The sequence below is a fragment of the Lytechinus variegatus genome, chromosome 10 (genome assembly GCF_018143015.1).
Source record: "Lytechinus variegatus isolate NC3 chromosome 10, Lvar_3.0, whole genome shotgun sequence".
In the NCBI taxonomy this organism is placed as follows: domain Eukaryota; kingdom Metazoa; phylum Echinodermata; class Echinoidea; order Temnopleuroida; family Toxopneustidae; genus Lytechinus; species Lytechinus variegatus.
This window is the reverse complement of record NC_054749.1, coordinates 31,627,622-31,655,459: the sequence shown is the minus strand read 5'-3', so window position 1 is coordinate 31,655,459 and position 27,838 is coordinate 31,627,622. Positions and strand designations below refer to the sequence as shown.

At 34.4% G+C, this 27,838-nt stretch overlaps 1 protein-coding gene across 1 annotated transcript; it reads left to right on the top strand.

Moving 5' to 3' along the window:
- The first annotated feature begins 480 nt into the window (after positions 1–480).
- LOC121423102 (indoleamine 2,3-dioxygenase 2-like) lies at positions 481–26,807 on the top strand. The gene is made up of 13 exons (XM_041618391.1): positions 481–652; positions 5,877–5,972; positions 8,844–8,963; positions 13,559–13,692; positions 15,799–15,919; positions 17,645–17,741; positions 20,115–20,166; positions 20,668–20,743; positions 23,049–23,130; positions 24,215–24,307; positions 24,772–24,868; positions 25,119–25,198; positions 26,440–26,807. Exons 1-13 carry the CDS (start codon positions 530–532, stop codon positions 26,649–26,651), a joined length of 1,383 nt encoding a protein of 460 aa, XP_041474325.1. The 5' UTR covers positions 481–529; the 3' UTR covers positions 26,652–26,807.
- Positions 26,808–27,838: the final 1,031 nt, after the last annotated feature.

The following is a 27,838-nucleotide window of genomic DNA, read 5'->3' as shown; positions in this document are numbered from 1 at the left end:
CGTAGTCCACGTCCTGGACGATTTTTACTGATTGGGCAAACCATAACCAACACACACACGCCCGGGCCCGCGCCCTCCACTGATTCACTTACCCCCAGTGATTCACCTTACCCACTGATTCACTTGACTATTCAGGGTGTGTGTATGCGTGTTATGGGGTTGTAGCGTGTTGGGTGTTTGGTAGTCGTGTCGTACAAAATTAACAACAGTCCAGGAGGTGGACTAGGCAGGTCGAGGCCAGGGTGCCGGATTACATGATTAAGAGTACCCGAAATCACACCTTATTTGGGACACGCCCACTATATCCGAGGGGGTAGCATGATGTGTGCGGCGGCGCGGCGCGGGGCTGCTGCCGCGCCTGCGAGCTGCTGCATATGCAGCAACATCCATCAGCTCCAACATTAACACCGTGTCCGTTCGAAAATCTGTATCGAAACTACGAATCTACTTGTACCGGTACTAGGCCTAAGTACTAGCCGTTCGCAAGGCCTAAGTCAAAGAAAGCCGAGTTTTCCTTCCTTTTACACCAATGGATCGAAATCCAAGCGAGATTAATATGGAAGATGAAAGTGATAACCGATATGCGTGCATTCCAAAATTAGATGATTACAGTGCTTCACCGACATTTGGATTCGTCGAGGAATCGCCTTCGGTAAGTTCATTTCTTTTTCGCCTGAACTGTCGGCAGGGAATGCAGGGGAGCTCCGATAAAGTGCAGCTAGGTAGCTGGCCTGTTTGATACCACAGTGGCACTGACTCAGTGACTGACATTCACCGTGTGAGGGTTGTGGGTGCGTGCAGATGATTATTGCCACAGGCATATTCTTTATTATTGCAGTAGGTTAACTTTAATAAGTCTAGTATCAGTCAGCAGCTTCAATACAATAGGCCCTAATTAAATGCACGATGCTAAAATGCATTTCTTGTGAAAAACTTGATTGCTTTTTTGGTGACAGTGCCAGTGGTGCAGTAGGCCTACTGTAAAATGTAGCATAGAAAAGATTTATGAATTTAATTAGTTATCTAGTGACTAGAGTCGAGAGTCTGGTCTATGTATTGGTATTTGAATTAATTGTCCCTCTCTTCTTGTGCATGTGTATGTATTGGGAGTGGAAGGATGTCACCAGCAATGATGAAAATGAAATAAATGGTGCTCAGAATGGTGAGTTAAGTGGAGAAGGAGAGAGCATAGCCAAAGGATCTTATTTCATAAGTAGTACTCGGTCTGCTACTAGTACTATTCGTCTACCAGAATAACTAAAACTCAAGCTGAAATATTAACCTCAGGACATCTTTGGCTGGACTGTCAAGGGTGAAAACCGATAAATGCTGCCTCAGTAATCTAATTAAGAAAATAGGAAATGTAAGGAAATACTGATCATGAAATGTACGTTGATATTTTCATATATTGTCCAGATGTTCACTGTACCACCCTGTACATCTTAAAGGGATGGTCCGGGCTGAAAGTATTCAGAGCTTAATAAATAGAGTAGAATTCACTGAGCAAAATGCCAAAAATTTCATCGAATCGGATAACAAATAACAAAGTTATTGACTTTTAAGGTTTAGCAATATTCTGTGAAAACAGTTGTCATGAATATTCGTTATGTGGGCTGATGATGTCACATCCCCACTTTTTCTGTTGTATTTTATTATAAGAAATGAGGTTTATTCACATTTTTTCCTCCAAGAATTAGAAAAATGGATTGACAACTGATTTAGTGCATTAGATATTTATTTCTGCAACTTATTTATTATACGGGAAACATTATTCACACACAAGTATGAAAAAAAGAAAAAATAATAATTACCGGTATATGTAATCACATTTAACAAAACGGAAAGTGGGGATGTGATATCATTTGCTCACCTAATGAATATTCATGACAACTGTTTTCACAAAATACTGCTTAACTTTAAACTTCAATAATTTTATTATAAATTTGTTATCTGATTTTGACGAATTTTCAGCATTTTGCTCAGTGAATTCTACTCTATGTAGATATAAATATTTTCAGCCCAGACCATCCCATGAAGTACAGTGCGTCCCAGAAAAAACGAAACCGAGATTTAGCGATCATTTATCATAACTTATCCATAAATAGAATAGACAAATGACCTACCAATTCAAAGCTTAGAATCTCCTCTTTCATCTGATATCACTTAGATTACTTCTCATTCACGCATGAGTGAGCAAAAACAATTTGAAGAAAGGATACCAAAAACTCATTTGGCGGGGGGTATCTGGGTTTCAATCAGAAAACCACACTTCTGAAAAGTTCAATATCTGCTCTTTAATTTGATACCCCAATTACAGAAAATGGTTAAGAAATAAAAAAGTTCTGTTCATTTGAAATAAGGCTTGCATTTCCATAATATCATTCGATAAACGTGTTTTCACCAGTTTCCCACAGAAGCTATCGCATGGTGAACAAAAGATTTAATGCTTGGCTGATCGTCAACAAAACGGAGTGTCAAGTGAGTTTGAACGCTAGCCTGGAGAACCTCTTCATTTTATGAAATTATTGAAATTAAAGCCTTATTTCAAATGACCAGAACTTTGTTAATTCTTGACCATTTTCTGTAATTGAGGTATCAAACTTAAGATCAGATATTGAACTTTTCAAAAATGTGGTTTTCTTTCTGAAACCCAGATACCCCCCGACAAATGAGTTTTTGGTATCCTTTCTTCAAATTGTTTTTGCTCACTCATGCGTGAATGAGAAATAATTCTAAGTAATCTCAGATGAAAGAGGAGATTCTAAGCTTTAAATTGGTAGGTCATTTGTCTGTTTTATTTATGATTAAGTTATGATAAATGATCACTAAATCTCGGTTTCGTTTTTTGTGGGACGCACTGTATAGTGAGTTATTTTATTACCGTACTAACCGGCCCTATATTAACGAACTTGCGCATCGTACACGTCAGAAAATAATTTCGTTTACTCAAAACATTGCACCTGCACAACAGTACGACAATACGCCAGACGGTGACCTGTACTTGAAGAAGAAGAAGAGGAAGAAGAAGAGGAAGAGGAGGAACAGGAAGAAGAAGAAGAATTTACAACATCCTTCCAAGGGAAATTCAATAGAAAGATGATGAAAAATGGTCAAAAACACATTTTTAAAGTCTTAATATTCTATAAAAATAAAATATGGTCAAAATAGCTCATCATTGATTTTGTTGTTTTCTCAACTTTTCCAATAGAAAACGCATGTTCGGTAAATACGATACCTTTTTCAAGTGACCAGAATATTTCACATGCGAAGAGGGGTCTGATTGGAAGCTATTATCGTAAAAAGGAAAAACGATTTCAGAAAAAGTGTTAACAATTACATATTTATATATTGTAGGTGATTGTGTATTTATGGTGAAAGTTTGGTGAATTTTATGAGAATAATGTGTTTGATATGATTGAATTCATGAAAAGTGTTTGATCCCAAGAGTATAAAGAAAGGAATAATATTCTCTTGGTTCATTTCCTAGTCTTTGGACTAGATACGATCCACTACCATATAATGTTTACATGCATGTATCGTGTGATCTTTGTGTGTATGATAGACATTCTAAATTCTATTGTGTGAACAAAAATGAATTTCCATTTGTGCATATGGTCAATAAACACATCTTGATCTGAATAATATCCAGGCATTTGCAAGATTTCATTAGTATTTCCCACCTGGGATGAAAATACATATACCTAAATTCTCCAGGAAAGTGCCAACCCTGTATCTGGATGTCTCTAAAAGAAGTAATGTTTTATAGTAGCCTATAGGATACGTAAAAACAAATTCTATCATCTTGTAAATAAATTGGCAGGCAACAATAAGAAAAAAGCTTTGTTTTTTGCACTGCCACTATCAAACTACTGACTTCTGGGGCCCGTTGCATAAAACTTTTTACCTGAGAAAACTCAGGTTGTTTTTACCGGAGTTTGCCCTGTGTTAAAATCAATGGCAGAAATCAGACTAACCTTTTCAGTTTTTACCAGAGTTTTCTCAGGTAAAAAGTTTTATGCAACAGGCCCCTGGTATTCTGTTAACTTATTTTCTGTACATAGTTTTAAGGTGATTAAATTAAAAAGCTGTGAAATCCCTTGTGCTGTACATGCACAAATCCCAGAAAAAGGGAAATTACCGGTATGTTCAAAATTCATCACAAATATTATTATCAAGTAAAGCTCAGACTCGCCTCTTCCATTGGTGTGATTTTGATGTTTCAGTGACTTCATACATGAGTGATTAAAATCAATTTTAAAAAGGATATACAAAGAGTTATTTGGAGGATGGTATCTGAATTTAATAACATCAGGGCCCCATCTTACGAAGAGTTACGTTTGATCCAATCAATCGAACTCTATGGAAATCCATCAATGTCATGATTTTATCTACAGGAAATTTGCAAAATGTCCTTTGTGAACAAGGAGAACACCCCAAATTGTCAAGAAATCAATGAATTTATGGATACACATTCATATGTAAAGAATTTTTTAGCAAACATGTATTTCATATGTTGACATTGCTGGCTTTCCATACATCAGATTGATTGGATCAATCACAACTCTTTGTAAGGCGGGCCCCAGGTTTACAATTTCTGCTGTTAAAGGGATGGTCCAGCTGAAAGTATTTATATCTGAATAAAATATAATAAAATTCACTAAGCAAAATGCTGAAAATTTCATCAAAATTGAATTAGAGAAATTATTGAATTTAAAGTAAATTTTATGAAAACGGTTGTATGCACATCATCATGAATATTCATTAGGTGGGCTGATGATATCACATCTCCACTCTCTTGTTTTCTTTATAAAAAGGCCTGTTATAATGTTATATGAAATCATAGATATGTTCATTTTTTTCATATGTGTGTAAATAATGTGTCTCTATTATAATAAGTTGTGGCAATAAATAACTAATGCATTTTAATAATCAGGTGTCAATCCATTTCCTTTAGTTCTTGGTAGAAAAAAAATAGAATAAACCAAATATCCTGTTATAAAATACAAAAGAACAAGTGGGGAAATGACATCATCAGCCCACCTAATGAATGTTTATAAAGACTTGCCTAGAAGTGTTTCACTGTAATAATGCAAATATTTAAAATTCAATAACTTTGTTATTTGCTATTCAATTTTTATCAAATTTTCAGCATTGAGATATAAATATCTCCAGCTTGAACCATCCCTTAAATTGATTTCTGCTTTAGTTTCTAGTTCAGTAGACTGTGTGCTCTTTAATTTGATTTGTCAATGCAAGAAATAACCCAAGAATAACAAGTTAGATGACTTAGGCCAATATTTATTCTTTGGCTTAATTCTGGAATTTAAAATGTTTTATTTTTTTGAAGTGAAGTCGATTCAACAGGCTCCATGTCCCTACATATAGCTGTTGGGATTGCTTAATCTCCATCAACAATGCACAAATCCTGTTTTAAACTATGCTACATGTAATGCTATTGCAGCAATAGGCATTGATCAGTGAAAACAAATTTCTTTAATGTAATTATAGAAATTCAAGCCTTCTTTTGAATGAAATATATCTTTTTTATTCTGTGTTTTTTCCCTATTGCTCTAGGTATCATATTGAGAGTAGATATAGAACTTTCAATACCTTTTTTAAATTGAGGTACCTTTTATTCGCTAGTTGTTAGTGTACATTTTGTATAATAATTGATTATAAAATCATGAATGAGGCTTCACATGAATAAAGAGATTCTAAGCTTTACACTGGTACTTGACTGTATGTCATATATTTGTTTTGTGATTATTTAAGTTTTAATAATTTTTGTGTTTATTATGGGATGCACTGTAAATTGAATTGCATTGTAATATTCTTAAGTATGCAATGTAAAATGTATCTGGGTTTTATTGTTTCAGCTTGATCTTCCTGAATACTTTCAGCCATGGGTTGAACTGGCCACCCATGTTGAAGAACTTATAAGGAATGGCCAGATCAGGAGAGAGATACAACAGGTAGGTGAATAAAAGGTGTTTGCTTAAAAAAAAAGAAAATTACTGCACATACATGTCATTGCACATCAGGAGAAAATTAATCTAAAAAAAATAATCAACAAAGAAACAATAGTATCAAAATATTAAAGTATCGGCAATGTAGGCAAAAGAAAATACAAGACAATGGGATGTTGCTGATAACAAAAAATTTATCATTTGGTTGATCCTGTGATAAATTTGTGGTTTTCAGCAATCTATCATCTTGTATTTTTTTCGTCGATAGAAGTTTTTTATTGGGGAAATAAATAAGCATTTCCGTATCATTTCAGAACACTGGGCATGATCTAGATTTGAAGACGTTATTCATGAAGGTTTCTCCAGATTGATAACTTGTCTTTTCTTTCCAATTCAAAAGGGTTTCAACTGAAGGTTTATCTATTAAATCCACAAGGTTTCATCTTTCTTTAAGTAGGTTTCAAATAGATTCATTGAAGGTCAGCAACATTTGCTCTCACAGAAAAATACTACACAGTAGGCGAAGGTCTAAAGCCTAACCTTGGAATGTGAATACTATATAATCCATATTCTCAGTCTCACATGTTGTTACATTAACCTTATCAACAATGCTTCTTTGACAACTATAGCCATAGTACATCCCCCTATCCTCTTTCTTTCATTACATATTTTAGATGTCTTTTGGCACGTTTAAGCTCATTCGCTAGGAACAGAATGTTTTGAAATGGGTAAACACACTTTCAGGAAGTACATTTCTTAGCATGCTACATTGATGAGGGTGACAGCCCTGAGAGGTCAAGTGCTGGGGGGGGGGGCATGCTTTTTCAAAATGAGTATTGTGTTGTGATATATATATATTGATATAACCAGAAACACACATTGACATCATTTAAATGCATACAATTGGGGGAGGGGGTATGGCCTGGGGCTCACTCCCATTAGATAAAGCACCCTGAACAAGGATTGAAGGGCAGGAAGCAGAAAAGAATATTACCATCTAATGTATAAGTACTACTAAGTTTATTGTCTGATAATGGCAATTGTCTGATTTTGGCCGACACACATATTTGTCAGCCTGATTCTAATTCACATCAAATGGGATTAAAAAGAGTGTTGCTCATTCACCCTCTAGACAGGGTTACACCCAGTGGCTCGTATTCTGAAGTCGGGTTTAACTTAAACTCAGTTTTAAAGTTGTGGTTTATGTTTGGCGAGCCAATTGTTACATAAATCACTAATAGTAGAGATATCATACTTCAGCTCATTTGGCTCTCAAATCATTCATAATTGTGTAGGAAGTATAAAAAGATTATTGGCTTCACCATCGATGAATCAGGAAAGAGCACAGAAAACATAAGAAACATACAACTTAAGAACAAATTTGATACTTTTGGCTTCCCATACTTAAACCACAACTTTAAACCTGAGTTTAACTTAAACCCGACTTCAGAATACGGGCCAGTTGCTCAACTTGATCACAATTTATCTCAGTTTTTTTACACCAGATTATGTAAAACATACTTTTCGCGGTCGAATTTCACCTCAGTCAAGCAGATTTCTTTGTTCCCAAAATATTTTGCTTGAACAGAGGTTACTGATTTCTCGCTCACTATGTCACTTGCATAATAAGCATGGATCATCAAACTCAACAGCAAAATAATGAAGAATGTTGATTTGAGAAACAAACAATATGTACACAATAGTTCTCAATAGCTATCACCCCCACTGCTTGGACAGGGTTTGTTTCTTTGTTTGTTTTATTTCACCGTGTAAAATATGAAATATTCACATTGACATACATTTGCAGACAAAGCAAGTAGAAGATAATTGGACCATCGAATCCATTAAAAGCATAGAAGAAAATTAATTAGTTGAAGTAAAACAAGGCATGAAATAAAGCATTTAAAACTAATAAAATAAAGCAAAAATGAAATCATGCCCCTGAATTTATGCCGCTATATTGACTAGATTATGCAAACAAACTCTTCTAAATATAATTTCCCCTTCAAGTCAAATTGATTGTGATCCCAAACTAGGACACATATGGCCTCGAAGCTTAAATCACTCAATAACATGTTTCAGGCAAAAAAAATTAAAGGACAAGTCCACCCCAACAAAAAGTGATTTGAATAAATAGAGAATAATCCAACAAGCATAACACTTAAAATTTCATAAAAATCAGATGTAAAATAAGAAAGTTATGATATTTTAAAGTTTTGCTTAATTTCACAAAATAGTTATATGCACATCCCTGTTTGTATGCAACTGAGGGAACTGATGACATCACTCACTATTCATTTTGTATTCTATTATATGAATTATGAAATATTCTAACTTTCTCCTCATTGTCCTGTGAAACAAAATGTTATTTCTCCCTGAACATGTGGATAACCATTGTTTAACATTATGGTTCAGTCAAGATGGTCCCTATTGTCAAATGATATAAAAATTGAAATATTGTACAATTCAAACAATAAAAAGGAAAAGAAATAGTGAGAGACATCATCGATTCTCTCATTTTGCATGTGAGTAAATTGTGCATATGTAATCATTTTGTGAACAATAAACAAAACTTTGAAATGTCATATCTTTCTTATTTTACATCCGATTATGATAAAATTTTCAGCATTGTTCTTTTCTGATTTGTCTCTATTGATTCAAATCAACAATTTTATGAGGTGGACTTTACCTTTAACAAACTTTCCAGGCTACTTTTTGTGTTCACCAGCCAAAATTTTGTACATTGTTTTGAAGTTTTTATTTGCTTTTCAATGGATAGTGATCATTATAGATCATTATGCGAACTCTGATTAAAATTTTATGAAAAAGTAAAATACATTTTCTTGAAATTTAATAAATCATTTTGATCTTTTCTAGCTCCCTATTCTGGATCACACCCGACTACAGAGCCCCCAGGCCTACAAAGCAGCAATGGTGTGTTTAGTGGCCATTACACATGCGTATGTATGGTGTGAAGGGGAAGATGGAATTCCAGAGGTTTGTACACTTAATTACTTTTCAAGATATTGTATGAGGTGCGTGCGGGTTGATCTCTCATGTGCTTTCAATCTGTAATAAAATTGTAATCTGTAATTTGAAACGAGTGTGAGTTATTCCACGTGCCTCGTTATTTATGAATTATTTACGGAAGTGATGTTGGTAGACTCTCCTTGGTCTATGTTAGACTGGGATATTGGGGGAGCATTTTCAGCATCATTGGAATGGGGATGGGAGATTGAGGAGGTTGGATATAATTAAGTTTGGTTATTTAAGAGAGGTAGATGTGGATTTAGGAAAGGGGTGTTCCCTCTTTAAATGCATCGTGAATTCTATAATTTGCAATGAAACTCATGAATAATCAAAATAGACTACTTTGTATCATTGCCCTTGGAGTGAGGATGGGGGGGGGGGGGGTGTCAAGGGAAATGGGGAGCAGATGGAGAGTGTTGATCTTACTAAGGGTGGGGGATGTAGAGAAAGGATTCTATAGATTGCCTGGTTACTATTCTTTCAGCTAAGAAGCTGTTATTTGCTAAAAATTTAGTATTTCATTGAGATGAATGAGATTGTTGGAGGAAAGATGTAGATCCGTGTAAACTGGTGATTTTACTGTCGATATTATCCAATTCCAAAGTTCATACACTTGAATGATTTTATGTAAAAAATATTGTAATGTACATGTATCATTGCGACAAGGTATTGCCAAGATGTGTTGCAGTCCCTCTTTCAGCTGTTGCAGAACGTCTCCAAATACCTCCAACTCTCAACGTGTTCACCTTCATGCTCACTAATTGGAAACTCATAGATCCTGAAGGAAATTTAGATCTTGAGTATGTACCCGAATATCTTGAGGGGTATGGTCACTATGGTGCATACTAAGATTAATTTGATTGATAAAATGTTCCTTTGCCCTCAAGGTTGTAGCGCACATTACCATTAAAGTGGCCAACACAAAGTTTTAGCAAAAACTTGTGATACTGCAACAAGACACATTTGAGCAGAAACGATAATGATTGCTTGAAGAATGAATATAAAGCATTGGCTTTTTTAATAAAGAAAATGATGGGAAAGGAGGGTTTGACCATGGACCTATTCATGGTTTGACCATGCAATAAAATTTCACAATCAGACCAAGGACCTGTAGGTCCATGATCAGACAGATGTTATTTTTGCAGTAATTATTGAAAAAAGTGGGGAAACTCACCTCCCAGCCTGTGAAATACATAGATACAATCATGATATTTCAAGCTCTAGTATATTTGGTCTTCAAGGTGACGGGAATACTACTGAAGGTCATTAATTTAGTATTTTGTTAGCAAATGAATGTGTTATTGTCCCTTTGTGAAAAAATTCATCTTAAGTAGTTGTTTTCTAAGTCACCTCTGCTGCTAATGAAAGGCAGGCCAGACATAAATACAGGTAAATTTTGTCAGTACATTTTACATAGTGTGTATGAAAAAAAAAATGTTTTTAATTTTCATTTGTTACAATATATTCAAAGTTAGATTTTATAATATATACTCTATATATTGGGACAAGCTGCATATTTAGAGGTAATGGGAATTTTTGTTATTTCTCTCTCCATATGTTGTGTACGTAACTAATTATTTGGAATGTTGATTTTTTTTACAAATTATCTGTTCCCTTTGTTTGGTACTGGATCCATATAAAATATGTTTTAGATATTACCTTTAGCTATTTTGTGACACACAGCAAGAGGAATATGTTTCGACAATCAATACATTTCACATTGTTCGTCCAACATTTTACCTACATGACACAGTATATTTTGGAATTTTGCTTATTTTTCACAAAATAGTTATGCACATAAAGTGATATTCAATATTAAGAGAGTTCACAATGCAACATGCTAACAAATTACTTCTTATTTTGTATTGTATGAATTGTATAATGTTTTTCATTTTCAGGGTTTTGACATTAAAGGAAACCAAAACCCAAGAAGAGAAGCAATCTTATTGGAAGGAGTAAAATGAGAGGAACAATAAAAAAAAAATCAAAATCGGTTCTGAAATAAGCAAGTTATGGACGATTAAAAAGACTTGTTGTACTTACTATGTGGATCCTCAAATTGGCAAACGTGCTTCAAAATGGCTGATTTGGTGGACAACTCTCCATTTGTTTTGTACACATATTTTCAGATTTTCCCCTTTATTTTACATATTTCATATTATCTCCTCCTGACCTTGACATATATGGTATGGATTATATTTTCCCATGACATATGTTGTGCTCAGAAGGAGGCAAGATGCAATTTGAAAACTAATGAAGAAAATCTGAAAATATGTGTACAAAACAAATAGAGAGTTGTCCACAAAATCAGCCATTTTGAAGCACTCATGTTTGCCAATTTGAGGATGCCCATAGAAAGTACAACAAGAGTTTTCAAAGTCCCATAACTTGCTTATTTCATAACCGGTTTTAATGAAACTGTTTTTAAATTGTTCCTCTCATTTTACTCTTTCCAATAAGATTACTTCTCTTCTTGGGTTTTGGTTTCCTTTAAAGGAAAAGTCCACCCCAACAAAAATTGATTTGAATAAAAAGAGAAAAATTCAAGCATATTAAACACTGAAAATTTCATTAAAGGACAAGTCCACCCCAACAAAAACTTGAATTGAATAAAAAAAGAAAAATTCAACAAGCACAACACTGAAAATTTCATCTAAATCGGATGTAAAATAAAAAAGTTATGGCATTTTAAAGTTTCGCTTATTTTCAACAAAATAGTTATATGAACGAGCCAGCTACATCCAAATGAGAGAGTTGATGACATCACTCACTCACTATTTCTTTTGTATTTTATCATATGAAATATGAAATATTTTGATTTTCTCGTCATTGTCATGTAAAATGAAGTTTCATTCCTCCCTAAACACGTGGAATTCCATTTTTTTTAACATTTTGTGCTTCAGGCAAGGAGGCCCTAATTGTCAAATTCGTAAAAAATTGAAATATTGTATAATTCAAACAATAAAAAACAAAAGAAATAGTGAGTGAGTGACATCATTGACTCTCTCATTTGAATGTAACTGGCTTGTTCATATACCTGTAACTATTTTGTTGAAAATAAGTGAAACTTTGAAATGTCATAACTTTCTTATTTTACATCCGATTTTGATGAAATTTTCAGCATTGTGCTTGTCTGATTTTTCTCTCTTGATTCAAATCAACATTTTTCTGAGGTGGACTTGACCTTTAACTATAGTCCGTCCATGAAAACACAGTACTGGTATGTTGGTCCAGTGTGGTCCAGTGGTTAGAGCATTGGACTCATAATTGCAAGGTTGTGAATTTGAATCCCCATTCTGCCATTGCCTACACTTTGATATAAAGACCCGAGAGTAATATCTGTCCGTCTATAACGTCAGCCACTACGACTGATTAACCTAGACATAAAATGTATCCTAGGTAATTGGTTATACCAGCTTGGCGATTACCAGCTGTTCTGTCCTGCCGAGTTCCTACAAGAGTTGCCATAAACAGAACAGAACAGAAAAACAAAGGCAATTTCACACAGAAGAATCTGAAAACTTTGTTTCACATCAATTAAGAATTTAAAGGGGCGAGACTACTTTTCAAAAGTGTTCGTAGAGGAAAAGGAAGGCTTTGCTCACCTTAGGAAGCATCCAATGCCTTCAATAAAAGAGGGCATCAATATTAAAATGTACTTTTCAATCCAAAAGACACATGCACTGGATTACTACAAGTACAAGGGACCAAGACCATGGGGAAAAAGACTTATGTCGGCCTTTATACCCCTTTCATAAACCTAATTATGCAGATAATAGCCGCATAATTTGGTCGTAAAATCGAAGGACCAGAGTTATCCGCATTATTTCGATGCTGGTATTATGTGCATAATAGCAGCATCGGGACCAGATTTTGACTTTATGAACGCATTTCCAAAGTAATGCGGATAATTGCCATGGTGCGGTCACAAGGTCACCCTTTTCCAACGCAACCGCATCGGAGGGGGCGTGTGCAATTGCCTTGACAATTATCCTCCTTTTTAAGGTCGGGCACTCGTAAAAAAAAGTTTTGATTATATTCGGAGTTTGTGAACACAATTTTTATTGAATTATCCGCATTATTCTAGGCGGATAATTGGAGGATGGGTTTATGAAAGGGGTAAATTAGTCTACCAATATTTGGAAGGGCATCATCAAGGCCATTTCTGAAGGTATGATGAGGTACCATGGTCTTGAATTGCCTTTGATTAATTTGAGCCCTGACACATGGAGCAAATCATACTATTTCATATATATATTGAAATACAATAGAAACTTGTGAGTGGGTGAAATCATCTGTTCTCTCAATTTTATACTGATTAGGATGTGCATATAATTTATAACTGTGTGTGAAAATAATCAAAACTTTGAAATATTATAATTTTCTTAGTTTACGCCAGATTTTGATGAAATTTTGAGTTGTATGCGAGATTGATTTTTCCCATTTTATTCAAATCAACAATTTGTTGGGGTAGAATTCCCCTTTAAATACACATAGTTGAGAATACATGATTATTTAATTTCAATTTTAATTTAATTCAATTGACTCAATCCTCTTGAAAGGTCCTGCCAAGATGTATTGCAGTCCCCTTCACAGCTGTTGCAGACTATCTTCGCATACCTCCATCTCTCACCTCTTATGGTTTTGGGCTCATTAATTGGAAACTTCAAGATCAAAAAGGAAAAGTGGAACTTGAGTACGTAAGCGTACCTGTCAAAGCAAAGTCCCCAGTTTTCTTTGATGTAGAAAAACGAAAAACTGCAGGATTCAGGAAAAAGGGAATTTATTGAGGTTTACAGAAAAACACAATTTCAGGGAAATGATTTTGACCTATTATGAAAATCAAAACGAAATCCAATGCAACTAAACCATGCATGAGTGGAAAATCTGCGGATTGAAGTTAATTTCTGTAAGCAGTATAGTTTCATGTGTGTGTATACTAGTAATTTGAAGCTTATTTTTTTATAAATTGCTTTATCAAAATTTTGCATGTGTATCCTATGAACACAGAATTAATTATGAGAATACAGGAGAAGACATGATTTTCATTTTAGAATACAGAAAATTGGGGACTTTACTGTTAAGGCATCTTCTGACATTATGCTATAAAACTCAGCAACAAATTAAATCTTAGCAACAAAGCTCACCAGCTAAACTTTGCAATGAAGCTTAGCAGCAAATCTCAGCAACAAACCTCAGTGAAAAAAAATCAACTTTAAGCTCAGTAAATAAAAAGCCCAGCAATACTGCTCAGCAAATAAACTTTGCAGCAAAGCTCAGCAACAAATGTTAGCAACAAAGCTCACCATAAGGCTCAGCCACAATCAACCTAATTGGCAAAAGTCTCAGCAACAAATTTTAGCAACAAAGTCAAGAAACAAAGCTTAGTAATAAAGCTAATGGCCCATAATGCTTGAACACCATTTAAATGTTGCTATATTTTTTTCACCATATGTTAGCATTTCATAACTCTTGCTCAGTGTTAAGTCATGCACTGAAATAATTTACTGCCGTTTTCTCATAAATCTCTTCACCTTTCTGTCTTTCTCTAAAAGCTTGTTTTTTGTTAGGAGGAAAACGGTCTCAAAGTTGCTTGATGATTTTATGTGTGAAGTGTCATGTTTCTAGAAAAAGGTTTTGATTGCATTGTAGAGGTCATCATTAGGTGGTTTCAAATCGCCTCGATCACAAGAATCCCCGTCAAATTCCGAGAACTTTTTAAGGCTAAAAAATACCCGTTAATTATTCCTGCATTCACACCGCCCCGAAACACATCCTTCGGGATAAGTTCCCGAAGTTACGAGCATGCGCAGTATGGTCTGATAAGCAGGCAAGGCGCGAGATTCAAAATCACTAGCCCAGCAGCCACCCACGCCGCCGCGCCCAACGACACGCTGGGATAAAAGTTCCCGTAATTTGCTTTCACATTGCCAAAATACCTGCGACCTTGGAAAAATCCCCACGAAAGTTCTCGTAATTTCGCCAAGTACCTACTATTTAGCGGGTATTTTCTTTCGGGGAAATTACGTGTAGTTTGCTTTCACATTACCAAAATACCTGGTATTTTCTGATCGGGGTAAATTTCCCGATCAGAGAATACCTGGAACTGGCGAACTTCGAGGCGGTCTGAAACCACCTTATGCATGCTAGAAAGTGGTACCACTGTTCTAGACGAGGCTTGGGCATATTAAGACTGAAAAACTATATACATTAGTCATGTGACCAGATAATTGCAGTTCAATGCGCTGGTAAAGTTAATAATTATCACTAATCTGGAACAAAAATATGTAAGAAAAAATCACACATTTTACCTTTACTAGTTGGATATTAAGTTGAAAGACAAAAGATGGGATGAAATTGAAATCAAGATGAAGTGCTACCTTGGCTATAAAAGATAACAGAACAAATTATTACTCCAGCTCTTCATATTAATAGCATTAGCATTGCTTTTCTCTACTGCTACATTCTTTTTTTACAGTTACAAAGTATATACTGGTACCTGAAATAAACTCAGATAGATTAAGAATAAGTTTTGAACTTTGAAGTTTAAGGCTTTGGCAATTTACATGAAGAGACAGTTATTTTTGCCTACTTTAGTGATAACTTCTTTTGAAACCTTTTTAGCATCAACAAAAGATACTAATGGAAAAAAAGACAAATATGTGAAGAATTTGCAACTATTTCTTCTCTTTTTATTGTATGTTTGGGGGTTTTAGTAAAAAATTACTTGATAAAACCAGGAAGTATGCCAGTTTTTATCCAATGTAGGTTAACTCGTTACGCTTCCCTTTTCCCCCTGTAGTAATATAGAAACGCTTATTCAAATCTGTGGAGGTCAAGATGAGTCCTGGTTCTTCTGCACAGCTACACAGGTGGAATTAGACTTTGCTCCAGCCTTGTGCAGTATACTAGAAGCACAAAAGGTAAGGGAAACATGCATTTAATACTACCGAAATGAGGATCTTTTTCCTTTATTGGTGGATTTATTAGAAATCATACACATTTATGTTGCGCATCAAACTGTTGATCATGAATGCAACGGTCATAATAATAACTACATTTGCAAAATTGGTCCAAGCTTACTGAATAAATCTTGATAAATCTTTAGGTAATTTGTCTATTATTTTGATCCTCTTATCTATCAGTCCTATAATATATTTTTTTTCTACCCTTGTCTTGTTCCAGTTCAAAATAATAGTATTCATACACCAAACTTAAACCATCTCAAATAAATTTGTTTTACTTTGACAAGTTGACATAATTTTCTATTTCAGCTGCTTAATCTCATAACAAAATAAGGACAATACTTACCACAGAGGTTCAGTGATTCCAATGCTTTTAAACAAAATCCTCTTTTTCTAATTTGATATAAATTGAAATTCTAATGACTTGACCTTTTTGGATCAAACTTTAAATGCATTGTCGCCTATCAAAGCTCCAAATGTGAAAGTTTGATGAGAAACTCTGATGCTATCAATCAAATATTCAGTGATGGGATGATCTGATCGCTATCCTCCACTGTGATATTGTATTGGCAATGCTGTAGGCAATCAGATGAACTATGGAGAATAGAAAGGGGAGGTATTCTTTTATGCTTTTCACACTACATTTCCTAAACCCCATACTATCCTTAACCCCGGACTATCCTTAACCCCATACTATCTTTTTTTTCAATTCACACTGTCTTTCTTAACCCCATACTATCTGCTCAACCATGGTTAATGCCCTAACCCTGGACTATCCCTCAGCTCATGAATACTGATGATTTTACCATACAGAGCGTGATTAATGTGCAATTCCACTTCTGTGATTGGCTAATGCTTAGCATTTCATTTTCACACTGCATCTCTTACATGTAGCACCGCAATTGTGGTGCTAGCACCGCAATAAGCCGGCTAACCCTGCTTTTTTTCAGGGCCAGATAGTACCGTACTATTTACCGTGCTAGCCCACTTTGCTAAAACATAATGTGAAAACGAAGTGGGCTAAGCTTAACCCCGGGAAATTGGTGGGGCTAAGACCCCCCCTTAGCCCCACCAATTTAGGGCAAAAAGTGCAGTGTGAAAAGCATATTTCTGGGTATCATTTTTTTTATAATTAAATTAGAAAATAATGTTTAGAAATAGAATAGATCTATTTGAAGCATGATGAAAAAAATATTGGTTGAAAGTGCAATTGTTTATTTAATCATCATAGATTGGGATGACGAATTATTATTTTAAGTTTTATTCATCAGTGCTTCTTCAAATTGGCAATATTAGTATTTATCTATGATTGATGAATTGTGGCACTATTCATTTCAAAGTTTTTTGTTTCTTAAAGGTCATTCCATGCCAAGTGGAAAGATTATTGGGAAGAAAAAAAATAAAGAATTTAGCTATTGTCTGCCAAATTATATTTTTTTATTTCCTTCTTTCAAATAGTTTTTACCAACTTCTTAGTAAAGTATGTATCATATGACTTGTTATTTAATATGTCAGAAGAAATGTATTTTTTTTTGTTAACCAAATTTTTTGTTATTAAGTTGTGCTAAAGAGCTCTTCAGAAATTGTTGGATTCTTTTTTTCCCCTCTTATTGCAAATATGATTCACAATCCACACAAACATTTCATCGGAAGTAAAGCTCTTCTCTATATTTTTGTTCATAGGCTGTCATTGACAGAGATGTGGGAAAGATGATCAAAGAATTGCAGACAATTGAGGAGGCTATATACAAAATGAAAAACAGTCTTTGCAGGATAACAGGTAATTAATGACTGATTTTGATGAAAAGGAGTGATGTAAATAATAATAATTCATATAGCACAAAAACTATATATATTCTATTGTGCTGCAAGAGCTTCCTAGGTGCTATACATACTATTGGAATAGATAGGTTTTTAATTTTAACTTGAAATTAAGTAAATTTGTTGAATTCCTAATGTTGAGGGGAAAAATAAGAACTACAATGCATATCAAAAGAAGTTAAAATAATCCTATAAAATGATATATTTGTAATATCTCAAAGCTTTTCTCACATTCATTTATTGCTACAGCTTTCTTAAGCAAATTTTACAACAGTAAAGATAACCCAGGTGAGGTTAAAGGGGACCCGAATATTGTTATTTAGTTCAGCACAAAGTCATTGGGCAGTACAGGTTGAAGATTGTTGAGTTGCAATTCATTATACTGTTTCATCATCATTAGTTTTATGTATTTTGTCTGAAGGAAGAGATTTGAATGAAGGAAGAATCACAATCATAATAATCAGTCTTCTCCTTCACCTTTACACTGGAGTCGCCTCTTATGGTTTTGGGCTCATTAAAATTAAAATAAATGTGTATGCTTCTTGGGTAAGATAAAGACAATAATCAGATTTACCAATGGTAAAATATGGAAATATAGTTTCAAGTAAAATATCTTAACAACCATCAATATTATTCCCCAGCATTAATTCACCATGCAGAGTTAAAATAACAATTCTGTTCGAGAGGGAAATAAAAGGAAAGAAGAAAACAGAAGGAGTATGGGTAGCAAATACACTATGATACATGTAGCCATCCCATGGCCTAATCACTGGCTCACAGCAGTTTGGATATTGTTTAAAGATAGCATCATTATATATTACACTAAAAAAAGAGACCTTATAACCTTTCGTTGACTGATGAATCCAAGTAATCTTGATTCTTTTCACACCTCACATCTGATGATGGATAATGTTTTCTTGATTTAAGACTGGAAAATGCATCATCTTTGCTTTCTATGTGGATACCATATATATCATTTTGTGTTCTCGAAATGGGGTCTCAGACTGCAGCGGTAATAAAAGTGATAATGAGACACTCAATCATTGTATTCTTGCTCTTTAGGGGTTGTCATTGGTGAATTGAACGGTGGGTATGATATAAAAGGTGATTAAAAGAGAAGAGTGGTGTTATTGGAAGGAAGAGAGAATCGAAAGTAGAAATAGGAAGATTACTTGTAAATTGCTACCAGTTTCAATGAAAAATTATATCAACAGGGAACCAAAAATAGTGAAGAAAAACAAATGATTTGTTAAATTTTAATTCCATTATTTTTTTAGGTTGACCAAGGATTGATTTTTGGAGTTAAAGAAGATTGATTAAAGATTTGAGGGGGAGGGGTAGAGGAAGTTGGGATCTTCAAAAAATTACCTATTACCCCAAATATATTTTGCTACAAGAGTTTTGTGGAAAGGGGAGCGTTGATGGATCGCCTTATTATCTCTGGCATGTAATTATAACCAGGGGTATGGGAAGATTACAACAAATGATGGCTTTGGAGGTGGGGAAGAAGGGAAGGGTAATATGAAGAAGAAGAGAGAGAGAGGGAGATAGATTGATAGATATATACATAGATAGTTAGATAGATAGATAGATAGATAGAGAGACATAGATGGATAGATGGATGGATAGATGGATAGATAAAGAGATGGATAGATAAAGAGATGGATGGACAGATAGATAGATAGATGGATATATAAAGGGATGGATGGATAGATAGATGGATGGACAGATAGATGGATGGACAGATAGATAGATGGATAGATAAAGGGATGGATGGATAGATGGATGGATGGACGGACGGACAGACAGACAGACGGACAGATAGATAGATGAATAGATAGATAGATAGAGATAGAGAGATAGATGGAGGGAATGACAGAGAGTTGGCAGCAATGGCAAGTATGGAAAACAAAAGAAGAATGATGAGAAAATGAAAATAAAAATATATTTATAAAAAAGAAGAGGAGAAGAGATAAGGGAGGAAGATAGGTATGGAGGGACTGATTGAGGAAAGATACAGATATGGTATCTGATGAAAAAAGATATCTGCATATTGTGTTTTTTATAGGAGAATGGGCCCTAGATAATTAATAATTTAAAATTCAAATTTTCTAGAAGAATCAACAACTGAAAAAATATTCAACAACCACAAAAATATGTATAAGATTGGAATATTTGATGATAAATTAGTCCAATTCGCATTATTGACTCTTTACCCATTGCTTTAGAAAGGCTACTATTCGTAAGTATTTTCTGTACCACTTCTTTGTGTTGGTCAGTTGTATATGAAATGTTGCATAACTTTACACTTTTTCTTTTTATTCATACACAGATGGATGTAGGCCTCATGTATTCTACAATGTATTCAGACCATTTCTAGCTGGGTAAGAAAGAAGAACTGATAAGTTATCTATTCATTTCATGTCATTTCAATATATGAATTGAATATTTCACCATAATTCTCAATGATTATCAATAATTCTCATTGTATTTTAATTCAAATATAAATTCCCCTTTTTAATTTAATTGATAAGAAGCAAGACTGACCTAGGGGTGTTTCACAAAGATTTAAGTGTGATGTGACTTAGAGTCTGTCCCTGAAAAATGTTGATTTGAATCAATAAAGAAAAATCAGACAAGTATGATACCATAGCATAGTACCAATTCATGATTTTTTTTTACCGCATGCAACTAGGCATTTAAGTGTGACTTTAAGTGTGAAATACCCCCTCCCCTGGATGAGGAATTTAAGTTAACATGAATGTCATACCAACAGGGTCAATCCAACCCTTTCATACTCCATGGAATTTGTCTGCAATTTCATTAAAAAAGCAATCATTACATATTTTTATGTGTTTATCTTCATTTTTCAAACTTATCCACAGTTGGGATGCCCCTGCCTTTAAGAAGAAAGGGCTCAAAGGATTAATCTATGAGGGGGTCAGTGAGGAGCCTCTCTCAGTGAGTATTTTGAAGTCTTGAGTCTGTAATGCTCTGACTGATGTTATATCATTGGAAATAATGTAATAGCTTTGGTAGGTCTGGGGCCCGTAACACAAAGCTTAGCAATGATCATAGAACATTTTTCTACGACTGATTTCATTGACTGCAATGTACAAACAATCGTAAAAATCAAGCGTAAGATTAATCGCCAACCTTTGTGTTACGGGACCCTGGAGTTGGTTTCACTGATATGACTGCACATGACACAAAAAATGGTTTTAGTTTTTATGATTGATTTGTGAAGATATTAAGTAAAGGAGATGGGTATGCAATATACAGTGGATATTGGGGGGGGGTCAAAAAGTTGTTTTTAAAGATCTGTGTGACTGAATTGAATGGAATATGAAGTGCCATGTCTGTATTAAAGAGAATTTATTCATATCAACGCAAAAAAAACAACTATAGTCTTTGTCTTATTAAGAAGATCTGTTTTTGGATGAATAATGGGTATCATGCATATCTCTTCCTAGTGTGCATGTATAATTAACAATACGTGAACTTTTGACTTTCCAGTTTTTATTTATCCCTTAGCTTGGCACAGACACATTTTTGTGCAATTGTGTTTATTATCCATGCAATCGTAATAATTAGTTTTCTCTTTAGCGCTGGCAGAATAGGCTTTGCAAACTAATAATACTCCTTGTATTGTCTCTGTGGATTAATTTTAAATCATTTACACCAAGGCTTTTCATATTATCTTAGATTAAGAAAGAAATATATATTATTTTTAAGTTTTATTAATGTTGCATTTTAAGAGTTTATTGTTTTGACATCACATTTGTAAACCACTTAAGGAAGTAACCTCCTTTTCTCTTTAGCTTGGATGGTGACATGGTATTTTGATGATGTGAAAGGGACTTATGGTTGCATTATGCTTCTCTATTCCTCCCAATTAAACTGTTTTTCTATTTGACATACCGGGTATTTTCCATATTTTAACCAATATGACTGCTTACTCGCACCCTTTTTAGCTTATCTTTAGCTTATGCCATGGCGTGGTGTCCGTCGTCTGTCGTCCGTCCACAAATTAAAAATGCTTCTTCTTCGCCATTTCAAGTCCGATTTCAATTCTGTTTGCTTTATATGATAGCACTAGGTGGGGTATTCAAAACTACTTTACAGAATTTTGAAATTCATTAAATATGCTAATTTATGCGCATTTTTCAAAATTCACAAAAAATGCTTCTTCTTTATTTGTAGACCGATTTTGAATTTTTTGCTTCCATCTGGTAGAGCTTCATGAGGTTCACCAAACTTCTACACAGAATTTGTAAATTTGGAGTAGAAAATTATTTATGCTAATTTAAGCGAAATTTATTCATAAATCACAGAAAATGCCTCTTATTTTTTGACCGATTTTGATTTTTTTCCCTCCATCTGGTAGAGCTGCATGAAGTCCACCAAACTTGTACACAAAATTTTGAAATTTAGTAAGGAAATTATTTCATGCTAATTTATGCAAAATTTATTCATAAATCACAAAGAATGTTATTTCTTCTTTATTTGTTGATCAATTTAAATTTTGTTTGCTTTATACGATAGCTCGAGGTGGTGATACAAAATTTCAACACAGAATTTTAAACTCATTAAATATGTTAATTTATTCATATATTTTCTAAACTCACAAAAAATACTTATTTATTTGTTGATTGATTTCGATTATTTTTTTTCCATCTGAGAGCTACATGAGGTTCACCAAGGTTCTACACAGAGTTAAGATTTTTTTACTAGAAAATTATTTATGCTTACTTTATTTGAAATTCATTCATAGATCACAAAAAATGCTTCTATGTCATTTCTTCATCAATTTCAATTCTATATCCTCAATTTATGTCACCAATATAATTCACTACAGTGTCAACTTGGCTGAAATCAAAATTGTCTTAAATTTCGTTGCGAGATGCCGGATGAGCTCCACATCATTGACGTGCTAGTTTATAAAATGCATTTACAACAGGTCTTTTCTGTAATTTGTTGGACCCCAAACTACTTTCACTTCATTCATTTGTTCATTTAAATTCTGTTACACAAGCATATCTTACGCCATATCTTTATTTTCCGGACCCTTTAAGCTGATGTGATCTCAAGATACTATCAGGAACAAAATTTTTGCAGCCCTGACAAAGCATTGCGATTTATTTAAAAGGAATTCTCTTTGAGATTGGTCCCAGTTTCTATCTCTTAAGTGGAATCAATTGCAATATGAGTTAATTTATATCAAATGAGGCTTTATCGAGTACATTGTTTCTTTTTTTTTTAATAGTATACTGGAGGCAGTGCTGCTCAGAGCTCTACATTGCCATGTCTTGATGCTGCTTTAGGTATTACCCACCAAGGTTCAGAAGGTATGTTTTGTTGTAGGTACCTTGTTAAAGGTCAGAGCCGTGTACTCCAAACGGCCTTCCATTACCAATACTCACACTTTCTTACAGACGATGGGGATGCAGGAAATCTGTTGTGACAACAAGATTCCTGCAAAAAGATGCGATACACAGACTTTTGACAAGGTATCCTAAACATATGACATGTCTGTTTAGCTGATGGTAAGGGATGGGGGGGGGGGGTGGTGGAGGGAGGGAGTGGGATGGTGAAGCCTTGTCTTAATTGTGGATAAATCCACCCTAGATTGTTATGTTACTATTCCAGATAAATACCACCAAAACCATACATCTTAGTTGGTACAAGACTGCTATTCATGAACATTGGCAATGAAATATGTGTAGGGTACTAGTATATTAATTTTGCTTGGTCTCTCAGCATATATTAGGATTCGCTACACTTCGGAATTTGGAAGGGTTCTTTATTCCAAAGGTTCGTAATTCAAAACACGTAAATTGCCTCTACCTTGATGTTTGTTAATCCGAACACGTAAAAGGGTTCATTAATCTGAACATTTGTGGCATTATTCTGAAGGTTCGTTATTCCGAAGGTTGAATAATCCGAAAACGAAATGAGGTTCGATGTTCCGAAGGTTCGTTAAGCCGGAAACGAAATAAGGTTCGTTGTTCTAAAGGTTCGTTAATCTGAAAACTAAATATGGTTTGTTGTTCTGAAGATTCGTTAGTCTGAAAACGAAATTCCTATGAAGTTTTAAGGTCTATTCCTTATACATTTGGACTTTTGAAAAGTATCTTCCATAATGGAATCTTGCAACCAGAACTGAAGCTTATCTGGGATGCACCTATATTCACACATATAATGGTTATAAATCATTCAAACTTAATTATATTGTAAATGAACAGTATAGATTTCTCAGCTTGACTATGAATAGTGCATGGAATACACAAATATTGAGGGAAAAAAATCAGACCCAAACCAGCCTTCTTATTCATGTTGCAGCTTTTGTACATGTTATTTTCAAGAACATTATCACAATTACTACTCTAAATAATTGTAAATGTATGATAATTTTTTTTATCTTGATCATAGCTAAACTTTGCAAGTCATTCCAGCAGTACATGCCAAAGCCACACAGAGATCTCATAAAAGCAATACAAGATGGGCCATCTATTAAAGGATTCGGTAAGAAATAGAACTTTACTTTTCCAGGTTTTATGCAAGTTAAATCCTATCAGATTATTCAAAATGTTTTAATGTCGAGAACAACAATGAGAAACAAACTTAAATTTCTATTTCGCAAAGATGATCTTGAAAACTTGGAAGCTGTGATTTTTGTTTTGCTATGGTAAAAATTTTTGTATTTTTTGTTAAAGTTACATAAGATGCCCATGCAAAACAAATGCATTTTTGCTAAATTCATGAAATTGTGTAGATGGCTGTGCAAGATCTGGCAAATAAATACTTTTTTTTTACAAATTTACATTAGATGACCATGCAGAGTTTGGATCACAAATACATTTGTTTGCTAGAGTAATAAAATAGCATATATGCCCATGCAAAACATTTTCAATAGATTCAGTAGTTTGGGGGAAATGAGGTTTTGCTTTAAATCATGCATTCCTCCCTCTGTAAATCTCCCCTTCCAGTCCATGAATGCGGATCGTTGGAAGCGGTTGAGAGCTTCAACAAGTGCCTCATGGCAGTCAAAGCTTTTAGAGATTTCCACATCCAGGTTGTGACAAGGTAAGTTATGAATCAGATGAATTTTTTATGTTGGCTTGGTAATTTCATCTCTAAGATAAATAACTTTGAAGAACATGAATATCATCCTATACTCGCCCACATGGCAGAAGTATGAAATACAAATGCGAAAGTACTTTTGTTGATTCGAATAACTAGAGAAAGTTCATTCAATCAGTACACGTGCTTTCCCCTACTTCAAAATGAAAGTCACTGTTTATAAAATGTTGATGATTGTTTTCATGTATATCAGGTACATCGTTGCCATGTCACAGCAGAATGATGTTAATAAGAAGTATTCGACACAACATGAAGCTGGAACTGGAGGATCAGGTATGTCAAAATATACAATCAAAACATCCAATCGCAATCAGAGTATACAATCAATCAAAAGATACAATAAATCAAAAGATATAATCAATCAAAAGATACAATCATTCAAAAGATACAATCATTCAAAAGATACAATCATTCAAAAGATACAATCATTCAAAAGATACAATCATTCAAAAGATGCAATCAATCAAAAGATACAATCAATCAAATGATACAATCAATCAAATGATACAATCATTCAAAAGATACAATCAATCAAAAGATACAATCAATCAAAAAATACAATCATTCAAAAGATACAATCAGTCAAATGATACAATCATTCAAAAGATACAATCAATCAAAAGATACAATCAATCAAAAGATACAATCAATCAAAAGATACAATCAATCAAAAGATACAATCAATCAAATTATACAATCCTTCAAAATATACAATCTTTCAAAGTATACATTCAATAAAAAAACAATCAAAATATTCAATCAACAAGACAATCAATCAGTATATACAATGAATAAAAATATACAATCAAAGTATACAATGAATTCAAAAAAATAATCAAATTTTACAATGTATTGTTATTTTCTGTATGTGTTTTTTTTTAATGACCTATACTGGCAGGATTCATTTTACTGTTGTTTATTCCTTTGTCTGGTGTACAAGTGGTTGTTAGGGGCATTGTGTCATGTATGGGGTTGTCCGTATGTCCTGTTTTTGTCTTGCTTACAGTTCTACTTATTTTTCGAAGATCTTTCCTATGCTTCAGGGGGGGTGTATCATGAAAGGACTTGTCGGACGTTTTATCCGACAAGTCCCATTTTATCCGACAGTTACCATAGGAACAGTGCCTCTCAGCCAATCAAAATCATGGAAAGATGTCAGATCTGGCAACTTGTTGGATGAAATTATTGATGAAACGCTCCCTAGATATATTGTTGAATTAAATCATTCATTCTTTTTTTCCATTGTCACTTGAGGAACATGCTATATTGTCTTGTATGGTTCTTGTATGTATGTAAAAAATTTATTGACCTCATGAATTAACCACTCCCTACTCTCACTGGTAGAATTAGGCATAACAAAAAAATAATTCCTTATAGTTCTATGTACCCCCTTAGTAAATACTTGTAAGTTTTAATGAATCAAACATTGCGACTGATCAATACTTTCATCTTATTTATCTGTGATCAGGATAAAATCATCCAAACCACTGAGATTTTGTCTGTCTTTATCTCAGGTTTTATGATGTTCCTAAAGGGACTACGGGATACCACCACCTACAACCTTCTGGGTAGAGATCTCAATGATAACACTGTAACAACGGATGGAGTTACCAAGGCAACGTATGGTGATGTCAGTAAAGATGATGGATGGATGGGTTGGAAGAGATTCATTGGACCTCTAACTATCTGTGTAGTAGTTGCGCTTTTTACTATTTTGATCATGTGATGCTTCCTCAAAACTGTGTCCTATAGGATTTTTTATCAGCATTATTTTTAAAATTGTATGCAGCTGTTTTTGTCTCAAATGCATAGCAGAGTGAGACTATAGCCGCCGCTTTTCCGACGGCGGCGGCGTCAACACCAAATCTTAACCAAAGGTTAAGTTTTTTAAATGACAGCATAAATTAGAAATATATTGACCTAGTTCATGGAACTTGGCCATAAGGTAATCAGTAATCAAGTATTACTGAACATTCTGCCTGAGTTTCATGTCACATGACCAAGGTCAAAGGTCATTTAGGGTCAATGAACTTTGGTCAGATTGGGGGTATTTGTTGAATTACCATCATAACTTTGAAAGTATATTGGTCCAGTTCATAAACTTGAACGTAAGCATAATCAGGTATCACTGAACATCCTGTGCGCATTTCAGGTCACATGACCAAGGTCAAAGGTCAATGAACCATAATGGGGGTATCTGTTTAATTACCATCAAAACTTTGAAAGTTTATGGATCTGACTCGTGAAACTTGGACATAAGCAGGAGTAATCAAGTATCACTGAACATCCTGTGCAAGTTTCAGGTCACATGATCAAGGTCAAAGGTCATGTAAGGTCAATGAACTTTGACCACGTTGGGGGTATTTGTTGAATTACCATCATATCTCTGTAATTGTATTGTTTAGTTGATAAAACGTGGACATAAGAGCAACCAGGTATCACTGAACATCTTGTGCGAGTTATAGTAGTTTTCAAAGTCAGCACTGCTGCTATATTGAATCGCGTGATGCAGGTGAGACCGCCAGAGGCATTCCACTTGTTTGTTCAAGTCGATACTAACCTGGCGCTAGTCTGCAAGCACAGACCCTGATACAAAATATGATCAACAAGTAGGTCTTCTCATAAGACTAGCATAAATATGTCTTGCTGTTTCAATTTCAGGAGGGGAATTCTGTACACAAGTCACTGGCAGAGACCTTAGGCTGCATATTCAGACCACTTTAATAACTTGCGTGAAGGGTTTGTACAGCAGACTAACCTGGTACAGCGGTCACATTTTATAAGAAGGGTGCTCCTCCAGGGGTGAGGCTTGCCACTGCTGAACCTCACAATTCCCTCTAACATAGGGATCTCTTCATATGGTTAATGGTAGAGGAGATCTTCTTTGACCCTACCTCGTTTTTATACTCCCGT

Excerpts from the sequence above, each read along its gene's own strand:
- LOC121423102 (XM_041618391.1), top strand. The coding sequence starts at position 530 with ATGGATCGAAATCCAAGCGAGATTAATATGGAAGATGAAAGTGATAAC. Across the intron at positions 8,964-13,558 it reads GGGAAGATGGAATTCCAGAG|GTCCTGCCAAGATGTATTGC; the intron begins GTTTGTACACTT and ends TCCTCTTGAAAG. Across the intron at positions 20,167-20,667 it reads TTCAGACCATTTCTAGCTGG|TTGGGATGCCCCTGCCTTTA; the intron begins GTAAGAAAGAAG and ends ACTTATCCACAG.